Consider the following 21,965-nt stretch of genomic DNA (forward strand, 5'->3'; position numbering starts at 1 on the left):
CCACCGTCGGACCATATGAGATCACCCTCCGCAGCGCTGACCTCTGGCTGACAGACAGCTCAGCGTGCGGCAGCAGGTGAACTTTTTTAGATGACTCCAACTACTACTAAAATATTGATGCGCTCGTAGGGGCCATGAGCAGGGCGAATATTTTTAGGCGATCTTTCTGTCTCTCTCTCTCGTCATCTCCGTTCCCCCCTCTCTTTTCTCCCCACCCTCTCTCGACACCACACTAATGCATCTCTTCTGTTCCATTGAGCACATTGGCGTGGCACATTCCCCCTGCCTCAGCGGTGCATTGGACCACGGCTTAATGCTCCAACTTTGCTCCCCGCCACTGCTGAGAAACAGGACGGTAGCCGAATAAGCCTTGAGATCTAATTAAAAGCCGGTTTTGATGATTAATCGGCTATCGATTAATGAAACCGATTCCGTTTATTTTCTTTTTTGCGTACGCTCCCAGCGAGACAGAAACGAGGGGCGTGGTGTGGGCTTCTGACTCCTCTTCCATCAACAGAGAACACATTAGCATTTATAAACAAGCGCCTTCATTAACATCACAGTTACACACCGCGTGGGCACATAATTGTGCCGGAGAGATAATGCGCCGCCTTGGTACGGCTGGTCTTTGAAATCCTGCCTCACCTTAATTTTGCCCTGGAAAATGGAGTTTCTGATGGAAATGAGATAAAATTCTGTCACTGGGTGGGCTGCAGGGAGAGGTGACAGCAGGTCAGAGATGAGACACTCTATTACTCTTTAGAGTTTTTTTTTTTTTTTTTGTAGCTTCTATCACCGATTCCCTCTCTGTCAAAGATGGGACGGACTTAAAAAGAATCCTTTTCAATCCTCCCTCCCTCCTTTTGAATGAAAGCGACTACCGCACACCCCCACGCATGCACACACACACACATACACACCTTTAGATCTGCAATTTGCAGCGTGCCGTTCTCCATCAAGGTCACTCGGGGTTTATTTCCCTGCAGCCTCTCTCCATCTTTCTCCCATGAGATCTTGACTGAGGTGCCTCCAACTAAGCGGCAGTGCAGCTGTGCCTTGGCCCCCCGGGACACGGTCTGGTTGGCCGGGCCCTGCCGGATGATCGGTGGGATACGACCCGAAGGCCCTGGCAGTTTAAACGGAGAGGATGAAAAAAACAAAAAAAAACAATTTGCCCCCTGCCAAATTTATTCTGGTTGCACTCTTTTTCTTTTATCTCAGCTAGATGTTGAAAATGCTCAATTCCTTTCAGAGTCAAACACAGTTAGCAAAACACAAAATGCAGTTTTCAAATAAAGAGAAGAAGTTTTCCCAAATCAAAATGGTTTCATGTGAGTAAAAGAGATAAATTAAAAAAGCCCCCTAAAAGTAAGATCTACTTGTGCCCCCTTCGGAGATAACAGCTGCTATCAAACGAGATTGCGACACTCACTCTACCTCAGTGTGAAGGCATTTCGTCCCACTCCATAATCCGCACTGGAGGGTTTCACAGTATTGCCGGTTTGCTTAAGGTCAAGTCACATCATTTTAATTGTCTGTAAGCTCAGACTTTGACTAAGTCGCAAAAGACGTCTTTTTGCTGAGCTGTTAGTGACGAAGTTGCTTGTTCTCTCTGGATTATTGTCCTGCTGCATAACCCAGGTTATCTGCAGTTTAAGGTCACCAACTGAAGTCATTTCCTTCAGTTCTGCTGTAGATCTCGCTCTTTCCTGAATGAACACTGACCTTAACTGAGGCAAGTGAAGTCTGGTGTACTCTAGGGTTTGCTCTGGATCCTTTTGTAAACCTCCTGATGAGACACTGATGCACTGTATGACAAACTTTGGTCCGCTGACCAATGCTCAGAAGGTTCACCACTCTTCCATGTTTTCTCTATTTGAGGATAGAGTAACTCACTGGAGTTCTGAAGCCTTGAAATGCCTTTGCTAAACTTTTTACCCTGCTAGATGTCACTTTATTTCTCACTTATTCTCAAACTTCTTTAAAACAGGGCATTAAGGGAGTTTCATATCTGACAGTCCAGAACTCTCGGTTCGATTGTGACGATTGTTAAATTTTCAGATGATGTGGTTCTCTTTCACACTGCGTTATGTCAAATGAATCAAACCCTTTGACAAACCTGTTCCTATCCTCACCTATCATAATGCTACACCAAGAACCACTGGAATAAATGACACAAAGAACCTCCAAGAAAAACCGAGCGCAACTTCACAAAATGTAAAAAGAATGAAGTGGTGTCAAATTTTAGCGGTTGTAGGATTGCTCTTTTGTCGTTGGTAAAAGAATGTGGGCCATTTCTCCCACTAGCACTAGACTCAAGTTTGTTTTGGTTGTATTTACCCATAATGCCCTGCGCTACAGTCCACTTCTTGCTTTTGGAGTTCCTTCCGTCCATCTACATTCACATATGCGTTGGAACGACACCACAGTTCACTTCAACAGAACCAAGAGGCGGACCAGAGTTCCCATTTTTGGATTTTCGATTACGCATTCGCACCTCTAAAAACGAACCAGACTTTCTAGACAAACAAACTGGAGTTTCATTAATGCGGAATAACTGGGCTTGTGTGAAAACAGCTACTTTTTTTTTTCTACACAGGCCTAAGTTGGTTTGGCAGATGTTTTTTCTCCCACAGTGAATGTAATCTTCAGTTGAAAACCGAATTTTGCATTGGCTTTGGGTCATCAAGCATGAAAGTAGCTTGATGATGAGCTTCAACATTTAGATGTGACAAAACGCAAAAAGAAAAAAAACATAGATCTGGGAGCAAACTGCTTATCGTAGCACTATATTTTAGTGCCGCTATCTCCGTTCTTCAGCAGCATTTAAAGCAGAAAATTAAGTACAAACACATTTAGAAGACTGAGGGAATGTAATTAGAAAGTTGCCAGCTGTAAAATGCACAAGAGGGAAAAAAACGCTTCAGATGCAAACAGGTAGAGTTTAATGGGCTGCATAAAGAGGACAGAAGAAGGCATAAATCTGCCGTTTACAAGCTGCCTGAAAAAGAACATTAGGTCTAGAATTCATTGCTCATCCCTTATGGGGCCTCCAAGTGTGCCCTCCCTCTATGAGACCCCGTTGTTGTGCACCTACTAAGTAATTGATGTGTTTACCTTATTAGGTGGTGGTGAAGAGCAAACCTGGCAATATGACCCTGTGGGTCAAAGACGTACCTCCTTCCACCTCCAGCAGAGCCTTGGTCAGCACACTTCCTGCCACGCTGATGGCCTGGCAGACGTAGAAGCCCGAGTCCTCGGGGTGGACGTCCGCGATGATCAGCTCTCCGCTCATGGAAACGGAGTACCGACCGGACTGCGACGGTGGCTGACCGGGAAACAGCAGCATCTAAACACATCGATGCACAGGCCAGGTGAGAAAGATCATGTAGATTTGGTCCATTTAAGATGTAGGAGTTCTGAAGTTCATGAAAAAGCCAAAGGAACGGCAGAATCTGAAAAAAATCTCCCTGTTTTTCCTCAGTGTATTTAATTGGGATTTAATTATAATAGATCAATAAAAAATAGACAGAGAGCCAAGGCTCAGTCAGATTTGGTGGAAACAACACGAATGTTCCCAGTTCTGCTTACAAATATCATCCCCAAAGCATGATGCCACCAACACCATGCTTCATTGTGGAAATAGGGAATTTAAGGTGATGTGCAACATAGTTATCTGCCTCCTGTAATGTTTTGAATGTTTAATTTTGCGAAACTTAGAGCAGAACTTCCAAACATTTCCATCTCCTACATGCCCTGTAGCAAACTGCAAATACAACCTGTGATGGCTCTCCTATTGCGCTCTCTTCCATAAGGGTCTGACTATTGGACTGAAAAACCACCGGTTGTCCCGTCAGCAGATTCTTCCACCATATCTGCGGCTCCAGACTGATTTAAATTGTGTTCTTTAGTCTCCATTATCCTGTTTGTTCACAATTGTTTTCCAATAAACCTGCACAGAACAGCTGGATTCATGGTAAAAACTAAAGTACACACAAATTAACTATTTCGTAATTAGGTGCTCTAATTAGGTGACTTGTGAAGGCAAGTAAAACTTGATTTTATTGTAGGGTCTTACTCTAAAGTGAGCAGAATACAAATGAACGCCACACTTTCGACATTTCTGAGATTCCACATTTAAAAACACACATAAGAAAAATGCTTTTTTCTTTCTCAATAGATTGAGCCCAGCATAATAAGTGCAGCTTTTGCATCAGTAAAACCTGAACTACATTTTTCTACAGTGAAAATTTTGATTAGCAGGATTTCTCCATTGTGGAAAAAAAAAAGAAAGAATTTAAAGTTTTATTTCTCTAAAATCTAATAAATCAATGCAGCTTTAGCTCTTTTTGTTGCTGGTAAGGTGTAAGGATGGGCTTCGTCAGGGAAAAGTGTCTTTTGTTCTGTTGTGTGCCTGGTGAAAAACATAAAATTCACGCAAGAATCAATGTAATTTTCTTTCCCGTTAGCCTTCAAAAAGCCTGACTAGTTTAAAGATTAAGTGGAAGATACGAGTTGAGTCTCCCAATTAACTCTTCCTTTCTGTTGTGCACAATACCCTGCACGGCTACACGCATTCCCACATAAAACCCCGATAAATAAATCAAATTAAATCAGAGCGAATAACCGGCATGCAAAGTGTTTGTTGACGATGTCCCAGATGTCTTGTAGTTCTGTCATCCTGTTTGTCCAGATGTAAAACGAGGGGGGAAGGGATCCATTCAGCCGACCACTTTATTCCTCTAAGAGGCTTAGATCTCGATAGATGGACCGAAGTTATAAGGTTACAGATAATCCTCCAAATAGAGTGAAAAAAACAAACAGCCTAGCACAACCCTAAGCGGAAGCAGGCATGTGTATTCGCTAATACTGCATGGGGACAAAAAAAACAAAAACAAACTGGCTGTATATGTCTGTGCTTGGAGTCGGTGCAGGTAGCTGCTAATTGAGCAGAGCTGAATTTATAGTCGGGATAATGTGGAAGCAGAACAGAGTTTCCCTTGAAGGAGCACTTTCAGCACCTGCTAAGCCCTCCTTCATTCCCCTGCTTTATTCCTCCAACTGCATCAGGATCATATTCCAGCCCACAGGGGGAGAGAAGGAGAGCAGAGACTATGATGCTGAAAAAATGAAGTTTCTCTTAATCCTCAGCATTCCTGCAGGAGCCTCAGGTTTAGTGCCAACACTGGCATGGAAATAATAATAATCCCCTCTGCCTCGACTACGATCCCCATTCTAAGCCCAGAGCATGATGCTACCTCCGCCATGCTTAGGTTTGGGCATGTTGTTATTTAGGTAATGTGCTGTATTGTTTTGTGAGCCACACCTGCATCTTGAAATGACGGCCAAAAGTGAAACCTTGGTTTCATTAGACAATGAAACAATTTTCAAACATGCTTTTCAGAGACTTTAAAAATGTGCCTTTGTTAACTTAGTCAGGTTCTGTTGTTTTTGTTTCTAATAAAATAGGCCACTATGTAGCTTCCATGACCAGTTTGTACTCTCAACATTTCTAAAGGGTTAAACTGTTCTTGGTAAAGTCGCTATGTTTTTTTCTATTTGGTAATAGCTACCTTCACCGTGTTCCACGTGTTTTCACACCTGATAGTCTGGCAGACTTGGATCGATTGGGGACCAAGAATTGCAACATTTGCTATATTTTGAGCTGGTGCGGTTTGCTTTCACACTACACTGTGTCAAACGAACTAAAACCTTTGAAAAACCTTTACCCCTCCTCATCCGTGGTGGAGCTGTATAAGTAACCACTGGAAAACAGACATGAAAACCTCGGAAGACAACATGAGTTCAGAAGTTGTAGGATCTCTCATTTGACCACAAGCCATTTCTCCCTCTAGCGTTAGACTCACACGTTTATTTTGGTTGTATTTACCCAGAATGCTCTGCGCTATCGTCCACTTCCTGCTTTTGCAGTGGTCTCCAGTACATTTGGTATTCACACATAAATTTGAACGTTGCCCGAGTTCATTTCAACTGAGGTTTTAAGGCGGACATTGGTCACTTGATAGGGAATGATTACGCATTCACATCTCCCCAAACGAACTAGACTTTCTAGACAAACAAACTGGAGTGCAATTAAAGTCGACCAAACAGGGCTGATGTGAATTCACCCTCTTGACTCGGAAATTCTTTGGTACTTTTCTTCTGACTGCTGCTCTTTGACAAAGAGCGACTGAAGCTCTGTCCAGATCGTGACTTTTGCAGTTAAATGCATCCCAGGACATGTCAGGAAAAGTCTACTTAACAGATAAGCTATATTTGGGGATCAGTTGTTGACTCACTTCACATTTTCATAACACAGCAGTATCCACAATTATAAGCAGGCATACAAACTTAAGCAACTACTAAGTTATTACATATTCCAATAAGTTAGAATATGTGTCCAGATGTTTGTCAGATTAAACGTGCATTTTGAAAATTACATCCTTTATGCAGGTATTAAACATAGTTTTCATTAAGCCCACATTTACATATTATAAAATGTTTTTTCATGTAATATTTTGATGTAATTTTGATGTAATATTTTAACTTTAAATGTCAAGTTTTAATTTTCTGCAAATGGAAAAGTCATCCTAATCAGAAGAAATAAAGGCTTTCTAACTTCCATTTGTGTGTAATTAATCTATGTGTTTCACTTAGTGATGAAGTTCCTGAAATAAATGGGTTATTCTAGCTTCTCCCTAAAAGATTTCAGTTTGTTTCCATTAAGTTGTACAGATTATGCCACAGTATGGATGACAAAAAAAAAAGGTTTGCAATGATAAATCTTCATCTTGAATTGGAAAAACCTTTTATATCCACTGTGTAAGCTGTATTTTCCAGTAGGTTATCTCTGCCAGTAAGCTGTATGTGTAAAAATGTGCGCAACATTTGCCTTGAAAATGTGTTTTGAAGAGTGTGGGCAACTCAGAAAAAATGGTGTCAAGATGAAATAAAAAATGTAAAACAAAACCCTGCACATGTTGGGGTGAGTCATTCTCACCTTTGAAAGGGAGGTGTGAAACTCTGTTTATTGATATGACAAACAAAGAGCTTGTAAAACCGTTCAGACAAGCTAACACCAACATGTAAAAAAACAACAACTTCAGACTTTACACTCACAAACATCTTGTTCTCTGTTCCAGCCTCTTACCTGGCTGCCCTCTTTCTGCCAGAAGATGGCAGGTGGAGGGTTTCCTGTGGTGCCACATAGGAAGGTCACGCTCCTCCCTTGGGCGGCAATCTGGTCTCTGGGCTTTGCAGTAATCTGAGGAGGCACTGGAAGGAAAGGAATACAGGAAGGCTTATTTAAAAAAAAACGAAAAAAAAAACTAGCCTTTTCTGATTGCATCCTGGTGGATTAGCACTCACAAAATGTACATTTGTATTTATTGACTGACCTGACAGGGTAACAAATTTTGATGGACGATAATTTGTCCCAAACATTACTGGGATAACATTGTCATGTAGAGACCATGTTCCACTGATATAATAAAAATAAATAATAGTAATAGCAACTACACCCATTCAAACAATAAAAAAAAACCCTTTTAATTTCTAAAAGAACACTTCACAAAATGGCGGCTTTTCAACTGGGTTAAAGAGGAGTATCTCTTAAACGGCTGTTGTCCAAATGGAAATTGCTGCGCTCATTTTAATTTATTGTGTAATTAATTGATTTAATGATTACTGTGACAGGCTTTTGTATTGATAAAGTGATATGGTGACACACTGTTTTCAATAAACCACAGGGTTTTTTTTGCCTTGCAAAGACAGACTGCTCCCTCCAGAAGGGAAGGAGTCCAATTATCTTGATGTCTTCTTCATGAGTGATGGTAGGATGGATTGCAAGATGGATAAATGGATCGGGGGGCTTTGTCTGTCGGTAGTGGTAAACAGAAAACCGAGCCAAAAAGGCAGAGCACTCGAGCTAGCACTCTATCTGGAGATAGAGATCACAAGTGAAAAGTCTTGATCCAAAATGCTATTGGCTGAAATTGGCTTTTTTCAAAGGCTCGGCCTGGGAGATTGGAAAGGATTCCTGTCACAGTGGAAAAGCTTAGCTGCTGCTGCATCTTTGCCTCAAAGAAGTCAACTGGGGCGGTTCAAGCACGTGATGAGGGTATCTTCTGAACGCTCAGCTTTAAATCTCATCTCACCTGGTCTAGAACAAAGAAGCACGTCCGATCTTCAATCAACCACACGTCGCCAGTAGCGGTTTCTGACATGTGGGCAGATGCCCAGGGCAGCTTCTCTTTTAGTGCGGCCATAATAGTAAACCGTTTTGCAGTTAAATATGTAGCCTGTTTCTGGCTTGAAAAGTAATTATTTCACAAAGTGTAGGACTTTTCATAACAGCTGTGCAAATTAATTTGTGGGTTTTTTAGGGCAAAAGTGTAAAACGTGTTTCTAAAAATCAATGTAGATGTTAATGGACAGTCGTGCAGTGAAATGTGTCTTGATCAAAATGCAACACATAATTATATCAATGTTTGACTTATGGTGCAATTTACTTTAATTGCATTTATCTTCTACAGTATTGTATACTTTTAACTGCACTGTTTATGGTATGTGTGTCCCTTGCTTTGTGTGTTTATTGTATTTTATTATTCTTGTTTCTCCCACATTTTTTCAAATAAAATATTAATTTTATTAATTTATTGGCCCAGGGCCCCAAACAAGCTAGGACCGCCCCTGTATGTCGCCCCTCTGTTTGCTGAGCTTCACTGGCTGCCACTAATTCAAGTCACCGATGTTGGCCTAAAAAGTTCCCCTCACTGTCATTATGTCATAAATGTTTATTTGATGGGATTTTAGTTTTATTTCAAAGCGTTGGGTCTGAAAGCCGATTTGAATAAACATAAAGGATTAAAAATGGCAGCAAACGCATGAAGTTCCTCTCCATCACAGCTGTTTACTCTGATGGTAATCGATAAAACCCTCATTAGCTCTTAACAAGGTGAATGGAAGGATCTCTTTACCCTTCTGAGCCGGTTTTGATCTATCTCCACTCTCTCATCTGTCTCTGATCATTAATGAGAGAAATCACCTCAAGCTGAACTGAAGAAAAACAAACGGGAGGAAAAAATAAAACCCTGACACGCTGCACATCGGCACAAACCGCCACCGTCCTCGTGACATTTTCTTTCTGGCTTATTTTTGGAAAAGGTCTCAAAGAGTTCCCATTTTCCATCTGAGGTCAGATCGATGCATTATCCACGACGTCATCGCGTCCTCCGAGGATTCACACTGACCGCTGCCCACTTCATCCAGCTGGAATGACTGGCTCACAGTTCCCACAGAACATGGAGCTTCTCCAGCCTGCATCCATCTGCTCTACGGTGTCTCTGCATCATGCATGTGAGCACAAACGCAGAGTTGCCCATCTGCAATACCGAGGGGGAAAAAAACGCATCGAGTAACTTTAGTTTCTGTTGGAATTACATAAGCAATGCTGGTCCAATAACATCATCCTGACTAAAGGAATAAACTATGTGCTGACTTAAAGCTGCAGAATGTAGCTTTTATGAAAGAAATATGATTTTTACATACTTGCTATCAGGAAGAAGCTGCATTGTAGAAGAGAGCAAGAGGGGAGGGTGTGAGCAGCACATTTACAAGCCTGATTGACATCACTAAGACCCTTCTCCTGGCTCTGATTGGTTGTTTCTGACCAAACATGTATTTCTGCAGATGACAGTAGAATCTCAAAGAGAAGGTAGAGTAGCTTGATTTTTGTCTCATGTTATACTAATGTATAGTGGCAGTTTTAACAAATACGTAAAATATATATATATATATATATATATATATATATATATATATATATATATATATATATATATATATATATATATATATATATACTTATATATATATAAGTTATCTACTGTAGCTTTAAGACAAATCACCGTTATGTAAAAGTTGATTCATGACCCAAAACATGAGGTAAATACGTAAAATATTAAAAACACTGGCGCGAAAACCAAAGAAACTGGGTCATTTGCATCATATGAGCCATCTTACACTTTATTGAAACTCTAAATAAAGGGATCATATTTAGTTTATTTACCTTAGAAGCTTCAATGTCAGTCAAAAATATGTGACATTTGTGATCAACAGAATTAGATTTCTCCTATTCCACTAATATGCAGAGTTCTGTAAATTCACACTTATCAAGAACGTTCACAAACTTAACAATGGGCCATGTCCTAAAACTTTGTCAATTAAATTCACACAGATGGCAGAAACTTGCCCTCAATGATTAATCAAGAAGGACAAAAACTGCTTACAGAAGTTAGCCAGTGACTGGACTCGACCGATTTGGGCCAAACCGCATTACTTAAGCACTATCAGGTCACTGGGGCTTAAGTAATACAACTCAAAGTCAGCTGTTTTCAGTGCTAGTAAGATATTTACCACAAAATAAAAAAAAAACCCCAGAGATGTATGTGTGAGGTGATTAAAAGGTAAACTGTATTTTCTCTAACCTTCACCAGACTCTCAGCAGATGAGAGTGAAGGCTGAACGCATTTCAGTAACGTTGCTCTGTTTCATTTCTTTTAGATTTCCACCTCATTCACTCGTGGACCATGCAGCATTTTTTTTTTTAAATCTCAGAGTCAAGGTAAATATCGGCATTCTGTAGGGAATATGTGCGCAGAGGCTGTTTTAGTAACGCTAGATGCGCCAACTGTGCTAATCGCTAACAAAACCAAGCGAAGGGCTGTGAACTCCAGCAAACATTTTCTCTTCGTATAATAAGAGTAAAACCTGATTTACAGCAGCTGCGAAACCTGCGCCTCCAATAGGTCATCTATGAATATTTGTGGCAGGAAGGTTAGAAAAAATATTCTGAATTATGTTCTGATAGCTTCTTCTTATCATAAAGGTCTTGAAGACAAATCAGACTACAGATGATATCGAGGTTGTTTTTTTTAGAGCCATCGAAACACTTTCAGCCCTAAAATTTTGAATTCTGATTAAAGTCCCAACAAATATCAACACCATATGCACATCTAATCACAGGACCAACACAGATACACACAGACGAGTGAATGATGACTCCTGCTGGGACGCAGCAGAGTTGATCAGAGAGCCAGTGGGTTAATGGATTTTCTAGTTAATTTATAACAGAATAAATGCATGTTATAAACTTTAAATCCTACAGGTTCAGCTAGAGGAACAGTAGTTCTTACTCCTTTTGCTTCACTCAGCCATGTTGAACATTTTTGTACCACTTAAGATTGTCAATTTAGTCCTCTGCACGTTTTAATTTGTATTTTCTTCACTCAAATTGTGTTTTTCTCTTTATCGTCACAGGGCATTCTAGGACACTGCCTAGTAATTGTGTTGTTCAGTTTTGTGACAGACTAGGGGGATTAAATCACCTCCTTTATCCGCTGTAGATCTGAGGGGTTCACCGAGATGTCACCTGGTTTTTCCCTGACTGCAGTCGAGGCAAAGGATTCAAAACAACAAACTATTGGAAGAGTAGAAAAATGAATCCTACGTAATGATGACGAGGGGGCACGAAAATCAATCTGTGCAGCGCTCATCGCTCATGATTTTTGTTTGCTTTGTTTACGTTTTGTCATGTTACAATCAAAAACATCCATGAACTAGACAATATAAATAACTGCAAATGTGCAAAGTGGGGTGAAAGGAAGTCATCTATCCATCCTCCATTTTCTACACCCAGTTAATTCATGCAGGGTTGTGGGCGCCTATCTCCAGCTGTCAGCAGGAGTCTGAATAAGAAAAAGGCTTTCTAAAATGTTTGCGTTCTCCAAGATAAAATCCAGGGCAACAAACTGCTTTCAGAGGTAGCATTACTAGTAAATAGAGTCTACCTGAGTGAAATGTATTATTAGCGTTCTAAACACAGCTGTTCAGTGAAGCCCTCAGACATCTGCTGGAGAGAATCAGTAAAAAAAAAAAAGAAAAGAAGAAGCATAATGAAAAGGAACAAATTACACAGGTTAGGAATAAAGATGTGCCGGAGTTTAAAGCAAGATTAAGTTATAAAGGAACTTTAAACGTCTTACAGATTCAGTTCGTGATCAGGTTGGGCAAAGAGGGAATTATTCAGAGAAGCAGCCAAGAGACGCATGGTGACTCTGGATGAGCTGCAGAGATCCACAGCTGGTGTTGGAGAATCTGTCACCATGGCAACTGTCAAATTCACAAATTTGTCCTAGAAGAAAGCCTTTGCTGAAGGCCTTTGCTGAACTGCCTTAAAGCTGCAGTAACTTTCATAAAGAACATGTTTTACATATTTGTTGACACGGTCACTTTGTCACCACAATAAGAGAAAAATGATATGTGAAAAAAGATCATCATGAATTGTGTTGCCTTGTTGTATTTGTGTCGTTGAAGGTCTAAATAAAACCTAATCTAAATAAACATAAAAAAATAATGAGGTCCTCTGTCTCCTCTCAGTGGTCCTGCTGCCATCTGCAGAAATAAACCAATCAGAGCCAGAAGGAGGGATTTAATGCCATCAATCATGTTTGTGTAGGTGCTGCTAAACTGCTAATGGCAAATTGCCATTATAGAAAAACAGTTTTTCCGCCATCATCTGTAGTTATGCTAACTAGCCTGAGCATTCACAACAGTGGTAGCTGGGGGGCAGCAGCACTTACTCAAGGATGATTGAATGCGCTAAGATCCTCCTCCAGGCTCTGATTGGTTGTTTCTGATTGAGCGGTGTACTTCTGCAGGGAGGAGGCAAAGGAGCTTGATTTTTTTCACAGATTATCTGTGTAAAAAAAATCAAGGTTGTCTCATGTTAAGCTATCACAACATGGTGACTGTTTCATATAAAAAAATAAATATATATATTTGTTAAAGGTTACATACTGCAGCAGTGAGGGGGAAAAAACCTACTAGAGGCCACAGAAGTCATGAGGCGTTTAAGGTCGTGGCCATAACGCAAAAATTTGACAACGTTCCAGAACACAATTACTTCTGCCCCGCACTTTAAGTTTTTCTTTTTTTGAGAATTGATTTATAAGCTTCTTTCTTCTTTCTGTCACCCAAAAGCTTTAATTTCCTTTCAAGGGGAAGCTCATGTTGCTTATATTTTAAATCCCGCATACTTCTCTATCCTAGTTTAAAGCAAAACCACATCAAAGTAAAGCTATGTCATTATTTAACTCTGAGACATGGGTTGAGTTCTGATTAAAACACTTTTCAGCTCCACTTTCTGCTGCTTGTAGCTGCAACCCAAGGCAGGATTTGCATGGTGTCACATTATCCTGACACACTGCCTTGGACATGGCAGATGTGTGTAGAAGGAGTCCTTAATCTGGTGTTACACAGTCTGGGGCTTCCTTATGCCTTACTGCAGCAACAGACACGCTGTCAATGTGTCAGCACCTAATGGAGGGACTTATTTACACCATTAGGCACTGATTGTTGCTTTTAAAAACCATTAGGAATAACAGATAGAAAATAACTTAAATTACCGAGAGACACAAATGTCCATTTCTTTCTTTTTTTTCTTTCGTGGATAAGAATTAGAGCTTGTGGAATGAGCAAAGTGGAATGATGATAGGGCTTGAAAAGCGATGGGTGGAGGGGAAAAAATTGAAAACTGATTAAATGGATGAAACACTGAGCCAGAAAATAAAACGCATGGAAAAGTGTTTACAAAAAAAAGAAAAGAAAAAGAGCAAGAAATAAGGTTGAATAGAAAACTGTTGGGTTTGGATTTCATTCGCAGTGATAAAGGCATTAGTGAATGAAGTCATCGCAGCCGATTCAAACCAAGACGCATGACGAGTGTGTGGGGAGAGAAAGGGCACCGAGAGTTAGGCGGAGAGCGAGGGGAGATAAGGAGACTTGAGGAGAGAGAGAGAGAGAGAGAGAAAGGGGGAGTCATGTCTTATTAATACTGTGACTGCTCTCTGGCAGTGAGTGAAAGTACACATCCATCAAACATCTGTCAAACAGCGTAATCCATACGGTTTAACATAAGCTGCTGGCACCAACCGTCGGACCCACACAGATGCTCGCGTCTGAAAACACAGCAATCATCGGACAAAAAAAATAAATAAAAGGCAGCGGGATTTATATTAATACAGCCGTCACGTGACCTCACGGGCACCGACGGCCCTGGATTGGGAGCTCCTTTAGTGCATACTCAAGTACGCGTCTGCGTGCGGCTCTTTTTCGGTATGCGCGGCGCGTGTTCTCACCGTGGACCTGCAGCATGGCCGAGGCTTCCGTCTTGCCCACGCTGTTCTCAGATGTGCAGGTGTACGTCCCTTCATCCTGCTCCTTCACGCGGAACAAACGCAGGTTGTTGCCGTTGCGGATTTCAAACCTGGCAACGAAGCAAAAGCGAGATACAGAAAAGGCTAGCAGGGTGGACACACACACACACACACACACACAAAACAGATAAAATACTAACTGCACAAAGTGAAAAAAGCAATCTGCTGGTAGGACAAGATAAGATTCACCCCCTCCCTGTCACTCAATCTGAAGCCATGATTTTCTTTTTTTTTGTCCTGGAAAAGGTGATAAATCAAGAAAAAAAAGCCAGACTGAATCAGTCTTCATGATTAAAATAATTGCAATTGTGTTCAAATATACATTTAAATATCTGGAAATCAATGTCAATACACAGCATGCAGTGAGTAAACTAGATCCATTTAGTGTATTTAAAGAAATGAGTACAAATAGAATAAAATTAGAGTGAAGATAATATGATGTAATACCCATACAAAATTAAAGATGCCATTGGTTTTACTTTTCCGTAAGTGATGCACATTGGAATACTTTAGATGTTTTTTTTATACAAAAATCATCAAAATGCAAGAAAACTCAAATATAAATGGCAAGAATATATTGAAGCAACGCTCAAAAGACTAGCAATAGAAAAGAGTGCAGAGTTGGTGCTGATGAAATTTACCCGACATAAACTGAGGAAAGGTACAACTCTTTCCATGATGACATCAAGAGCTTTTTTCTGGTATTTTGTGTAAACAAACATGTTTTAAGAATCAAAATATTAAACCATGATAGCCTCATCCTGTCTATGTATTATAACAGAAAGAAATTATGAAACTGTCCAAAGCTGGGTTGTTTCCACCAATGAATGCTCTTTGAACTTTTCCATAAGCTAAACTAACAGACAAAAAAAAAGAATTAAAGATCAAACCTGCTGCAAATGTGTGCTAGAAACTGAGATCCATTTCTTACATATGTCTCTTCAGCGGTTCGTGCACATCTCTTTTGGTCTCACCTCCCACGAGGAAGCTCCCCTTCCTCTCGCCGCCATCGCACGGTGGGAGCAGGATCGCCGTGGACCTCACACAGGAAGTCCACAGTCTCTTCCTCCATGACCACCTGGTTTACCGGGCGCCGTACCAACACCGGACGTTCTGCAGGTGCAGAGGAGGCATTATGTATGTCCACATAATATAATGGGCAGAATAAGTTGGAATGCTGTAAAAGTGCAAAACTCCTCACAGATTTCTAGGTTCAGCTTTGGAAACATGAAAACACGTTTTCAAATGATTTCATCTTTCAGATTAACCTGTCCCTATGTAAAAATAGAATTCCATCATTTTAAGTCATAACAATTCACCAAATTGTTTACTGTTGGATTATCTACGATTCACTACAAGATCAGTAAGTGCTTAACTCAAACCTGTCTGACAACATAAAGTACACTACAATACCGCATTGTGCTCCAACAAGTTATAGACATCAGTCTGGAAGGAATTCACAGTCCTTTCTTAGTCTTCGGGTCTCAGGTAAACATTGAGCGTCATTGTCCATAACTGTGATGAACCTTTCCCCAAAAAGGAAAGGTGAAACCAGCACCACCCTAGCTAGCTACCATCATTAGCTAGCTAGCTATGTAAGCTATCTATCTAGGTAAGTTAGCAGGCTAGCTAGCTATGTGAAAATATGTCATCTCTTAGGCTCTGAGTCTCAAGTAAATAGTGAGAGTCATTGTCCACAACCGTGATGAACCTTTCCCAAAAAAGGAAAGGTGAAGCTAGCTAGCTAGCTAGCTGGCTAGACAGAAAGACAGATAGATGGATAGATATAAAGCTAGTCAGATTTTGGAGTGGCCTAATAAAAATCATCACTGAAATGTGACTGTTCCAATGAAGCTACTTTAAATATTTCTCCAAAGAAGAGTGAGTCACAATTTCTCCACAGTGACTTTAAAAACTCATTCCCAGTTATTGACAACCCTTAATAAAAGTTATAATAATAGCAAACAGTGGTTTTGTTTTAGGGGAAATTTAATTTTCACATAGGGACAGAGTTTTGCCCTTTATAGATCACGATTTATTTATCCTGGTCATTTTTGTTTGATGTTAACATCTGTTTAATGATTTGAAACATTATGTTTTAAACCGAAGAAATCGGTTAGAGAGCAAACAGTTTTTCACGGCTGTGAGCCGTGAAAAATGTGTGGAGTTTTTACCGTAAACGACCAGCTCGGCAGGATCGCTGTCCCTCTCTCCCACCATGTTGGTTCCCACACACACATACATGCCGGCGTCGCTCTTCCTGGTGGGGGAGATCATCAGCTTGCCCCCTCGCATCTAAAGGAGAACATCAGCATAGAATGACAGCTCAGCTCAGAGTCTCCTGACGTCTCACGTATCCTGGATCGTTTCAGTCTTTGATGGCAAAAATCCATATTAGGAAAGCTTTCCAGGAATAAATTATGAATATTTTATATCAAAACAACACGTGAATCATTGTGGTTTTCCTACAAGCGACCCAGTGAACTATGTGTGTGTTATAATAAAGTTTCTTCTGCCCTCAGTCAGCCACTGCCTATATTTTAAAAGTAGACTTTCAGCAATCTCGCAGCCATCTCCGGGTTTCACACATGAGGGGAGAGGACGACAGGGACGCCAGGGATCCAGACATTTTCCAGTCCACAGGATAACAACATGTCTGCCCTGAATTATAGTCTTTTGAAACTATTGTCAGTCTAAATGAGTATCTCTCCCTTTTGTAAAAAAGAACATCCCTCCTTGACTTCGAATGCCACATCATACATGAGGTTCACGGTAAGAAAAATAAGAAAAATCCTTTTTTTTCTCTGTTTTGTTCAAAGTGACATTAGCTATTGCTTTGAGCTTACTATGAGTCAGCTACAATACATTTCTGCTTTTTGTTCTGCTGCAATAAATGCAGAAGAAATCGTAGGTTGTAAAGAATTTGATTTTTTATTATTATTATTATTAGTCAGGAAGTGCAGAAATGTATAGGTCTGATACTCTCAGAGGCAAACTACAAACTACAACCTTTTGAATTAGATAGTTTATTGGGTTTTGCTGCAGAACCACAACGTCTAATTTTATACTATTTTTTGTACAAAAATAGTGCACATCCAAATTAAACCTTGTCTCAATGTTAGCATTTATTTTAAAAAAACAATTTCATTTAGAGAAAAAAATATTTGAAGTAAGCTCCACAGTCAAGCTAAGAGCAGAACTGGTTTGGATTTTGCTAATAATTACAGTCCCTTACAAAAATGTTCACATCCCTTGAACTTTTCACCACGCAGTCATGACCTCAAAACTCAATGTATTTTATTGGATTTTATTTGATAGAACATTACTGTAGCTGTCAAGCCGAAGTAAAAGAACACATGGTAAAAGATCAGTTCTTTTACCATGTATTGCAATGGTTACCATTGGTTACCAATGTTACCAAGGGTAATGAGTGCCAATTATAAATGTTGGCATTTATAATTTAGCCAACACATGAGTTCAGGCACTAAGGCACTAAGTTAACAATATGCTGAATAGCACATTTTTCAATTCAAAACAGCCCGACTTACTGACTAAAAGTGATTAGAAATGAATAACATATTCTATTACTCTACAAAGACTACAGGAACTGGAAATGCTGTAGCTGTTCTGTGGACGAATTTGGAAAATGAAGCCAACTCTTTGTTGGTCCTTTAATAGCATGTCGGGGGTTTTCCCTTATCCAGATCCAGTTCGTAATGTAGGAGGTTCAGGAAGAGTCAGCAAGTTGAAATCATCAGTCCAATTTATTAAGGCCAAACTACAGAGCTGGTCCATCACCATGGTTCCTTAAGGGAAACACAGGAAGTGGCGCCAGACAGAAGTTTCCATTTCCTTTTCTAGAGCGTGTTCCCTTATGAAGTCATCTCCTTAACCTCACAGGTGCATATACGTGTGTGTGTGTGTGTGTGCGTGCGTGTGTGTGTGTGTGCATGGGTGGGTGTGTGTGCGTGTGTGTGTGTGTGTGCGTGTGTGTGTGTGTGTGTGTGTGTGTGTGTGTGTGTGTGTGTGTGTGTGTGTGTGTGTGTGTGTGTGTGTGCGTGTGTGTGTGTGTGTGAGCATGCAAACAGCTACAAGAGAGACAGGAAAACACAGAATCATTTATCCATAACAAGAGTTATAACACTAAAAACTCAAGTATTCATGGATATATTGTCATCAAAAAGAGAGAATTTAAGTCCGTGTTCCTGCGTTTATGCTCACCGTGATGCGGTCGTCTTTGCTGCTGACGCGGGCGTTGTTGCGTTTCCAGAAGACGGAGGGTTCGGGGTGACCCCGTGGGGGCACGCACTCCAACAACGCGGGCTCTCCGGCGGCCACCACCACGTCGCTCGGGGCCTGCCGGAAATCATCTCTCAGGACTGAAAGAGAAGACGACACACAAACGCAAAACTCGATTAGCTTGAAAGGCTCTGCGGGTCTGATGTATTAAAACACACAGACGGGGAACCAGCAGGTCAAACATACAACCAGCTTCATCAAAACATCATCGGTTTGTTTGTCTTGGAAGTAGCTGCCACATTTCTTTCTTTTTCAGGCTTGATCGAGCTTCCTGTTTGGGATTGAGAAAGTTCATTATTGCACATGCATGACTGCTCAAATCCCTTGAACATCCTTCATGTTTTCCCCGCTCCCACGTCCTGGTTTTCCTCTTCCTCTGCTGTCAGACCAGATTGAATAATGCACATCTTTCAGTCCAACATGAAGCAAACAAATAATAAGGGCGCATTTATAATTTAGCCAACACGTGAGCGAGTAAAACAACTGCGCCAGCGCTGAAGAAGAGATTTAATTCACTCTCCTGTGGCGGCTGGAGTCAGCAGTGAGCGAGAAAGCCGATCCCTCGGAATCGGAGCAACCCCGCGGATGAGGACAGGATGAGAGGTTTGACACGGCGACCTCTGATATCCTCTAATCTTTTCCTGTGATTGACAGATGAAAACCTCGGCTTGAACCATGAACCGAGCCTTCAAGAGAGAGACAGAGAGAGAGACGCTCCTGTACAAATGGAAACTCGTATTTTTAAGGCGCTGACAGACTTACACTTTCAAACCCACACAGGCAGTGGCAGACAGCGGGTTTGCCTCATCCTGTCGGACCGCAGCGGGGTTCTTTATTCTCCCTGTTTTTCTTTTTTTTTTTCGGAACAAAGTGTTTTATTTCAGCCTAATCAATCAATGCAGTTTCCTTTTACACGCTCATTAATAATTTAGTCATCTCTCGCTGATACAGAGATAAAAGAGCTCGTGCTTTTCCACCAATGCGCAATCTGTGTCAAAACACTAAATGTTGATCCCTTTACAGCCCTTTCAGTCAGCTGATCAAAGTATTTGCTGCGGTGAGCAGAGTCACACGTTCCACTTATTCAGCTCTTAACACAGTCTGAAGACTTAAGTGATTGTAAGGGAGATTTTGCCCCAGCACAGGTGGAATCGCATGCGAAGGAAGAAAAGTAACTTCCTGCTGGCTGACGGCTGCACAAATGAAGCGACGAGTTCTCAGCTTTAACCTTTAGGAAGAAAAAGACCCCGTTCGGCGTCCTGTCACATTCCAGTTATTGCGTGGCTTTTTAGCGAAACCCTTTCAATTCTGCTTTCCACGAAACACAATGACACGAGGAGAGATATGGGAAATTAATGAATGAATTAAATTACAACGTCGCTTCCCGACACTCTAATGTGGCATTAGGAGAGAAAAGTTGGCCTTTCATGTTTTCAAGATGAGTCGCCGCCGGGAGGATGGATTTTTTTTTTTACCAGCTGCTTCGCACACCTCTAGATAATTCCTTATTATTGTTATTATTTTGGGAGAAAAAACTGAAACCCAAACGAACAAGCTTTCTGTCTTAGCTGTATTTTTATGGAGCTACAACAGTGACAGCTTCCGCTGCTGTTGGGGGGAAAAAAAGATTTGGCATTGAGAAATCAGACATTGGAAATAAAAGCATTGTCACTGAAGTAAAGAAACAAACCCATTGAACAACTTATGATGATACTCTCCAGCTTTTTTATTTTTTTTTTTTTTGTGACAAGTTTTCAATGCCACTGCAGGTGATCAAGTGGGAAAAAAAACAGACATTTTGTGCAGCACAGAGCTAGTGATGTGAGATTTAATTCAAACAAAATAACAAAAATGGGGGGCAGTGGTAAAATAAGCTTTTAAATTCAGAAATTTCTACCTTGGGCCAGGCACTATAAACTGTAAAAAATATAAAATAAAATTTTAGAAAGGCACATCAATGGACCACCAGGGTCCTTCATGCATCCTCCAGTTTTCCACTCGTCCCACTTTCAGTCCTCTGAAGGTTGCATCACTCCTCAACCACTTGAAAGGGTCTTGTTTTTATGACTATTTTCATTATTAGCTTTATAAACTGACCAGTTATTGACTTTGTGACTATTGTAGTAGGTTTTACAATGGCACCGTTTTGTTTTTCAGTGCTTGATTTTACTGCGTTTTATTTTTTAATGTCGAATCTCTTATTTTTGGAAGCTGTCACTTTTTTTAGCACCAGATATTTTAACCATGTGTGAATAACTTTAATACCACAGAAGTGCAGTTTCTCTTATTCAACCCTAAAGTTTGCACCTATTCAAAATTATCACTGAAACTAGAGGTGTACCGATGAATTGGTCAGCCAATAAATCTGTCCCAGTTTCCTTAATTGGGGCGATATTAGTCGATATTAAAGCTCTAAAAATCAACCACTGTCCTCTTCAGCTGTTCTGTGAGAGGGGTTTGGGCCAGTCAGACCGGCCCACCAGGTCATGTCTACACGTTTGCTGTTAACAATAGTTACCCTACTGTTGCTAACTCAGTGACTTTCTCGATATATTAAAAAAATCAGTACCGGCCAAAATCAGAATCGGCAGATTGGTAATCGACAAACGTCCAGAAGCAACTGAAACACTAACAGTGACTCAAACAACTAAACTAATCACATCCTCTGGTTTATATCTAGGCTATAGATATTATCTATAGCCTATATCTAGGCAGGGTGCCCCACCCCCTGGGTGCCTTCCAGGTGGTTTAGGAGCGGGTTAAGGGAATATTTGACCATTCACCCCAAAGGTCTTTTTTTATCTGGTTGAGGACTTGCACACACAAGCTCTATGGCAGAGGCGTGGACTCAGATTTTCAGGCTTCAGACTCGACTTTCACACCTAAGACTCATGACTTCACTTGGACTCGAACCCTTTGACTTGAAACGACTTGATATCTTACACAAAATAGAAAGCGCGTTTCGTAGGAACAACGTTGCACAACAACGATGAAACGGTGCCAGACGCAGGTTCCAGCCACTTGCCAATATTTCTGCCTCCCGTTGCCGCAGCAAGCACACTTCATCTAGCGAGCTGTTTGGCTTCCTTTTCTTCCGCGTCCTACGATGACAGCTCCGGAGGTGGTAGAGAGGTCCTGTCATCCGGCACTATCAAAGAGGTGTGCGTGCCGGATGCTCGGCAGCATAACCCGGCACCATGATATTCTGGCAATTTCGGTGAGCTTTGAAATCCAAAAGGCAAGTTGATTTATTTATTTATATATATATTTTTAATGCAAGCCTGGAGACTGTGACGCAAGTGCTGCCTCTGGCTGTGTTGACGTTACGGACTGGTTCTGTCCAGAGCTGCCAGAATCGTGTGGCCACTTTGTTGAGTGATGGACTCAGAG

The 21,965-nt window shown here is 40.9% G+C and overlaps 1 protein-coding gene across 3 annotated transcripts in view; it reads right to left on the minus strand.

Annotated features, from left to right (window-relative positions):
* LOC102225877 (roundabout homolog 2-like) overlaps positions 1–21,965 on the minus strand; it is a 92,536-nt gene that overhangs the window by 38,770 nt on the left and 31,801 nt on the right. For all 3 annotated transcript variants that reach the window (XM_023352013.1, XM_023352012.1, XM_023352014.1), the window contains 7 exons: positions 18,498–18,655; positions 16,451–16,571; positions 15,251–15,389; positions 14,199–14,326; positions 7,151–7,275; positions 3,178–3,349; positions 921–1,126 (listed from right to left, as the gene is read on the minus strand). In XM_023352013.1, the coding sequence (XP_023207781.1) occupies positions 921–1,126; positions 3,178–3,349; positions 7,151–7,275; positions 14,199–14,326; positions 15,251–15,389; positions 16,451–16,571; positions 18,498–18,655 (1,049 nt within the window). The remainder of the gene's footprint in view (positions 1–920; positions 1,127–3,177; positions 3,350–7,150; positions 7,276–14,198; positions 14,327–15,250; positions 15,390–16,450; positions 16,572–18,497; positions 18,656–21,965) is intronic.

The sequence above is a fragment of the Xiphophorus maculatus genome, chromosome 18 (assembly GCF_002775205.1).
Source record: "Xiphophorus maculatus strain JP 163 A chromosome 18, X_maculatus-5.0-male, whole genome shotgun sequence".
In the NCBI taxonomy this organism is placed as follows: Eukaryota; Metazoa; Chordata; class Actinopteri; order Cyprinodontiformes; family Poeciliidae; genus Xiphophorus; species Xiphophorus maculatus.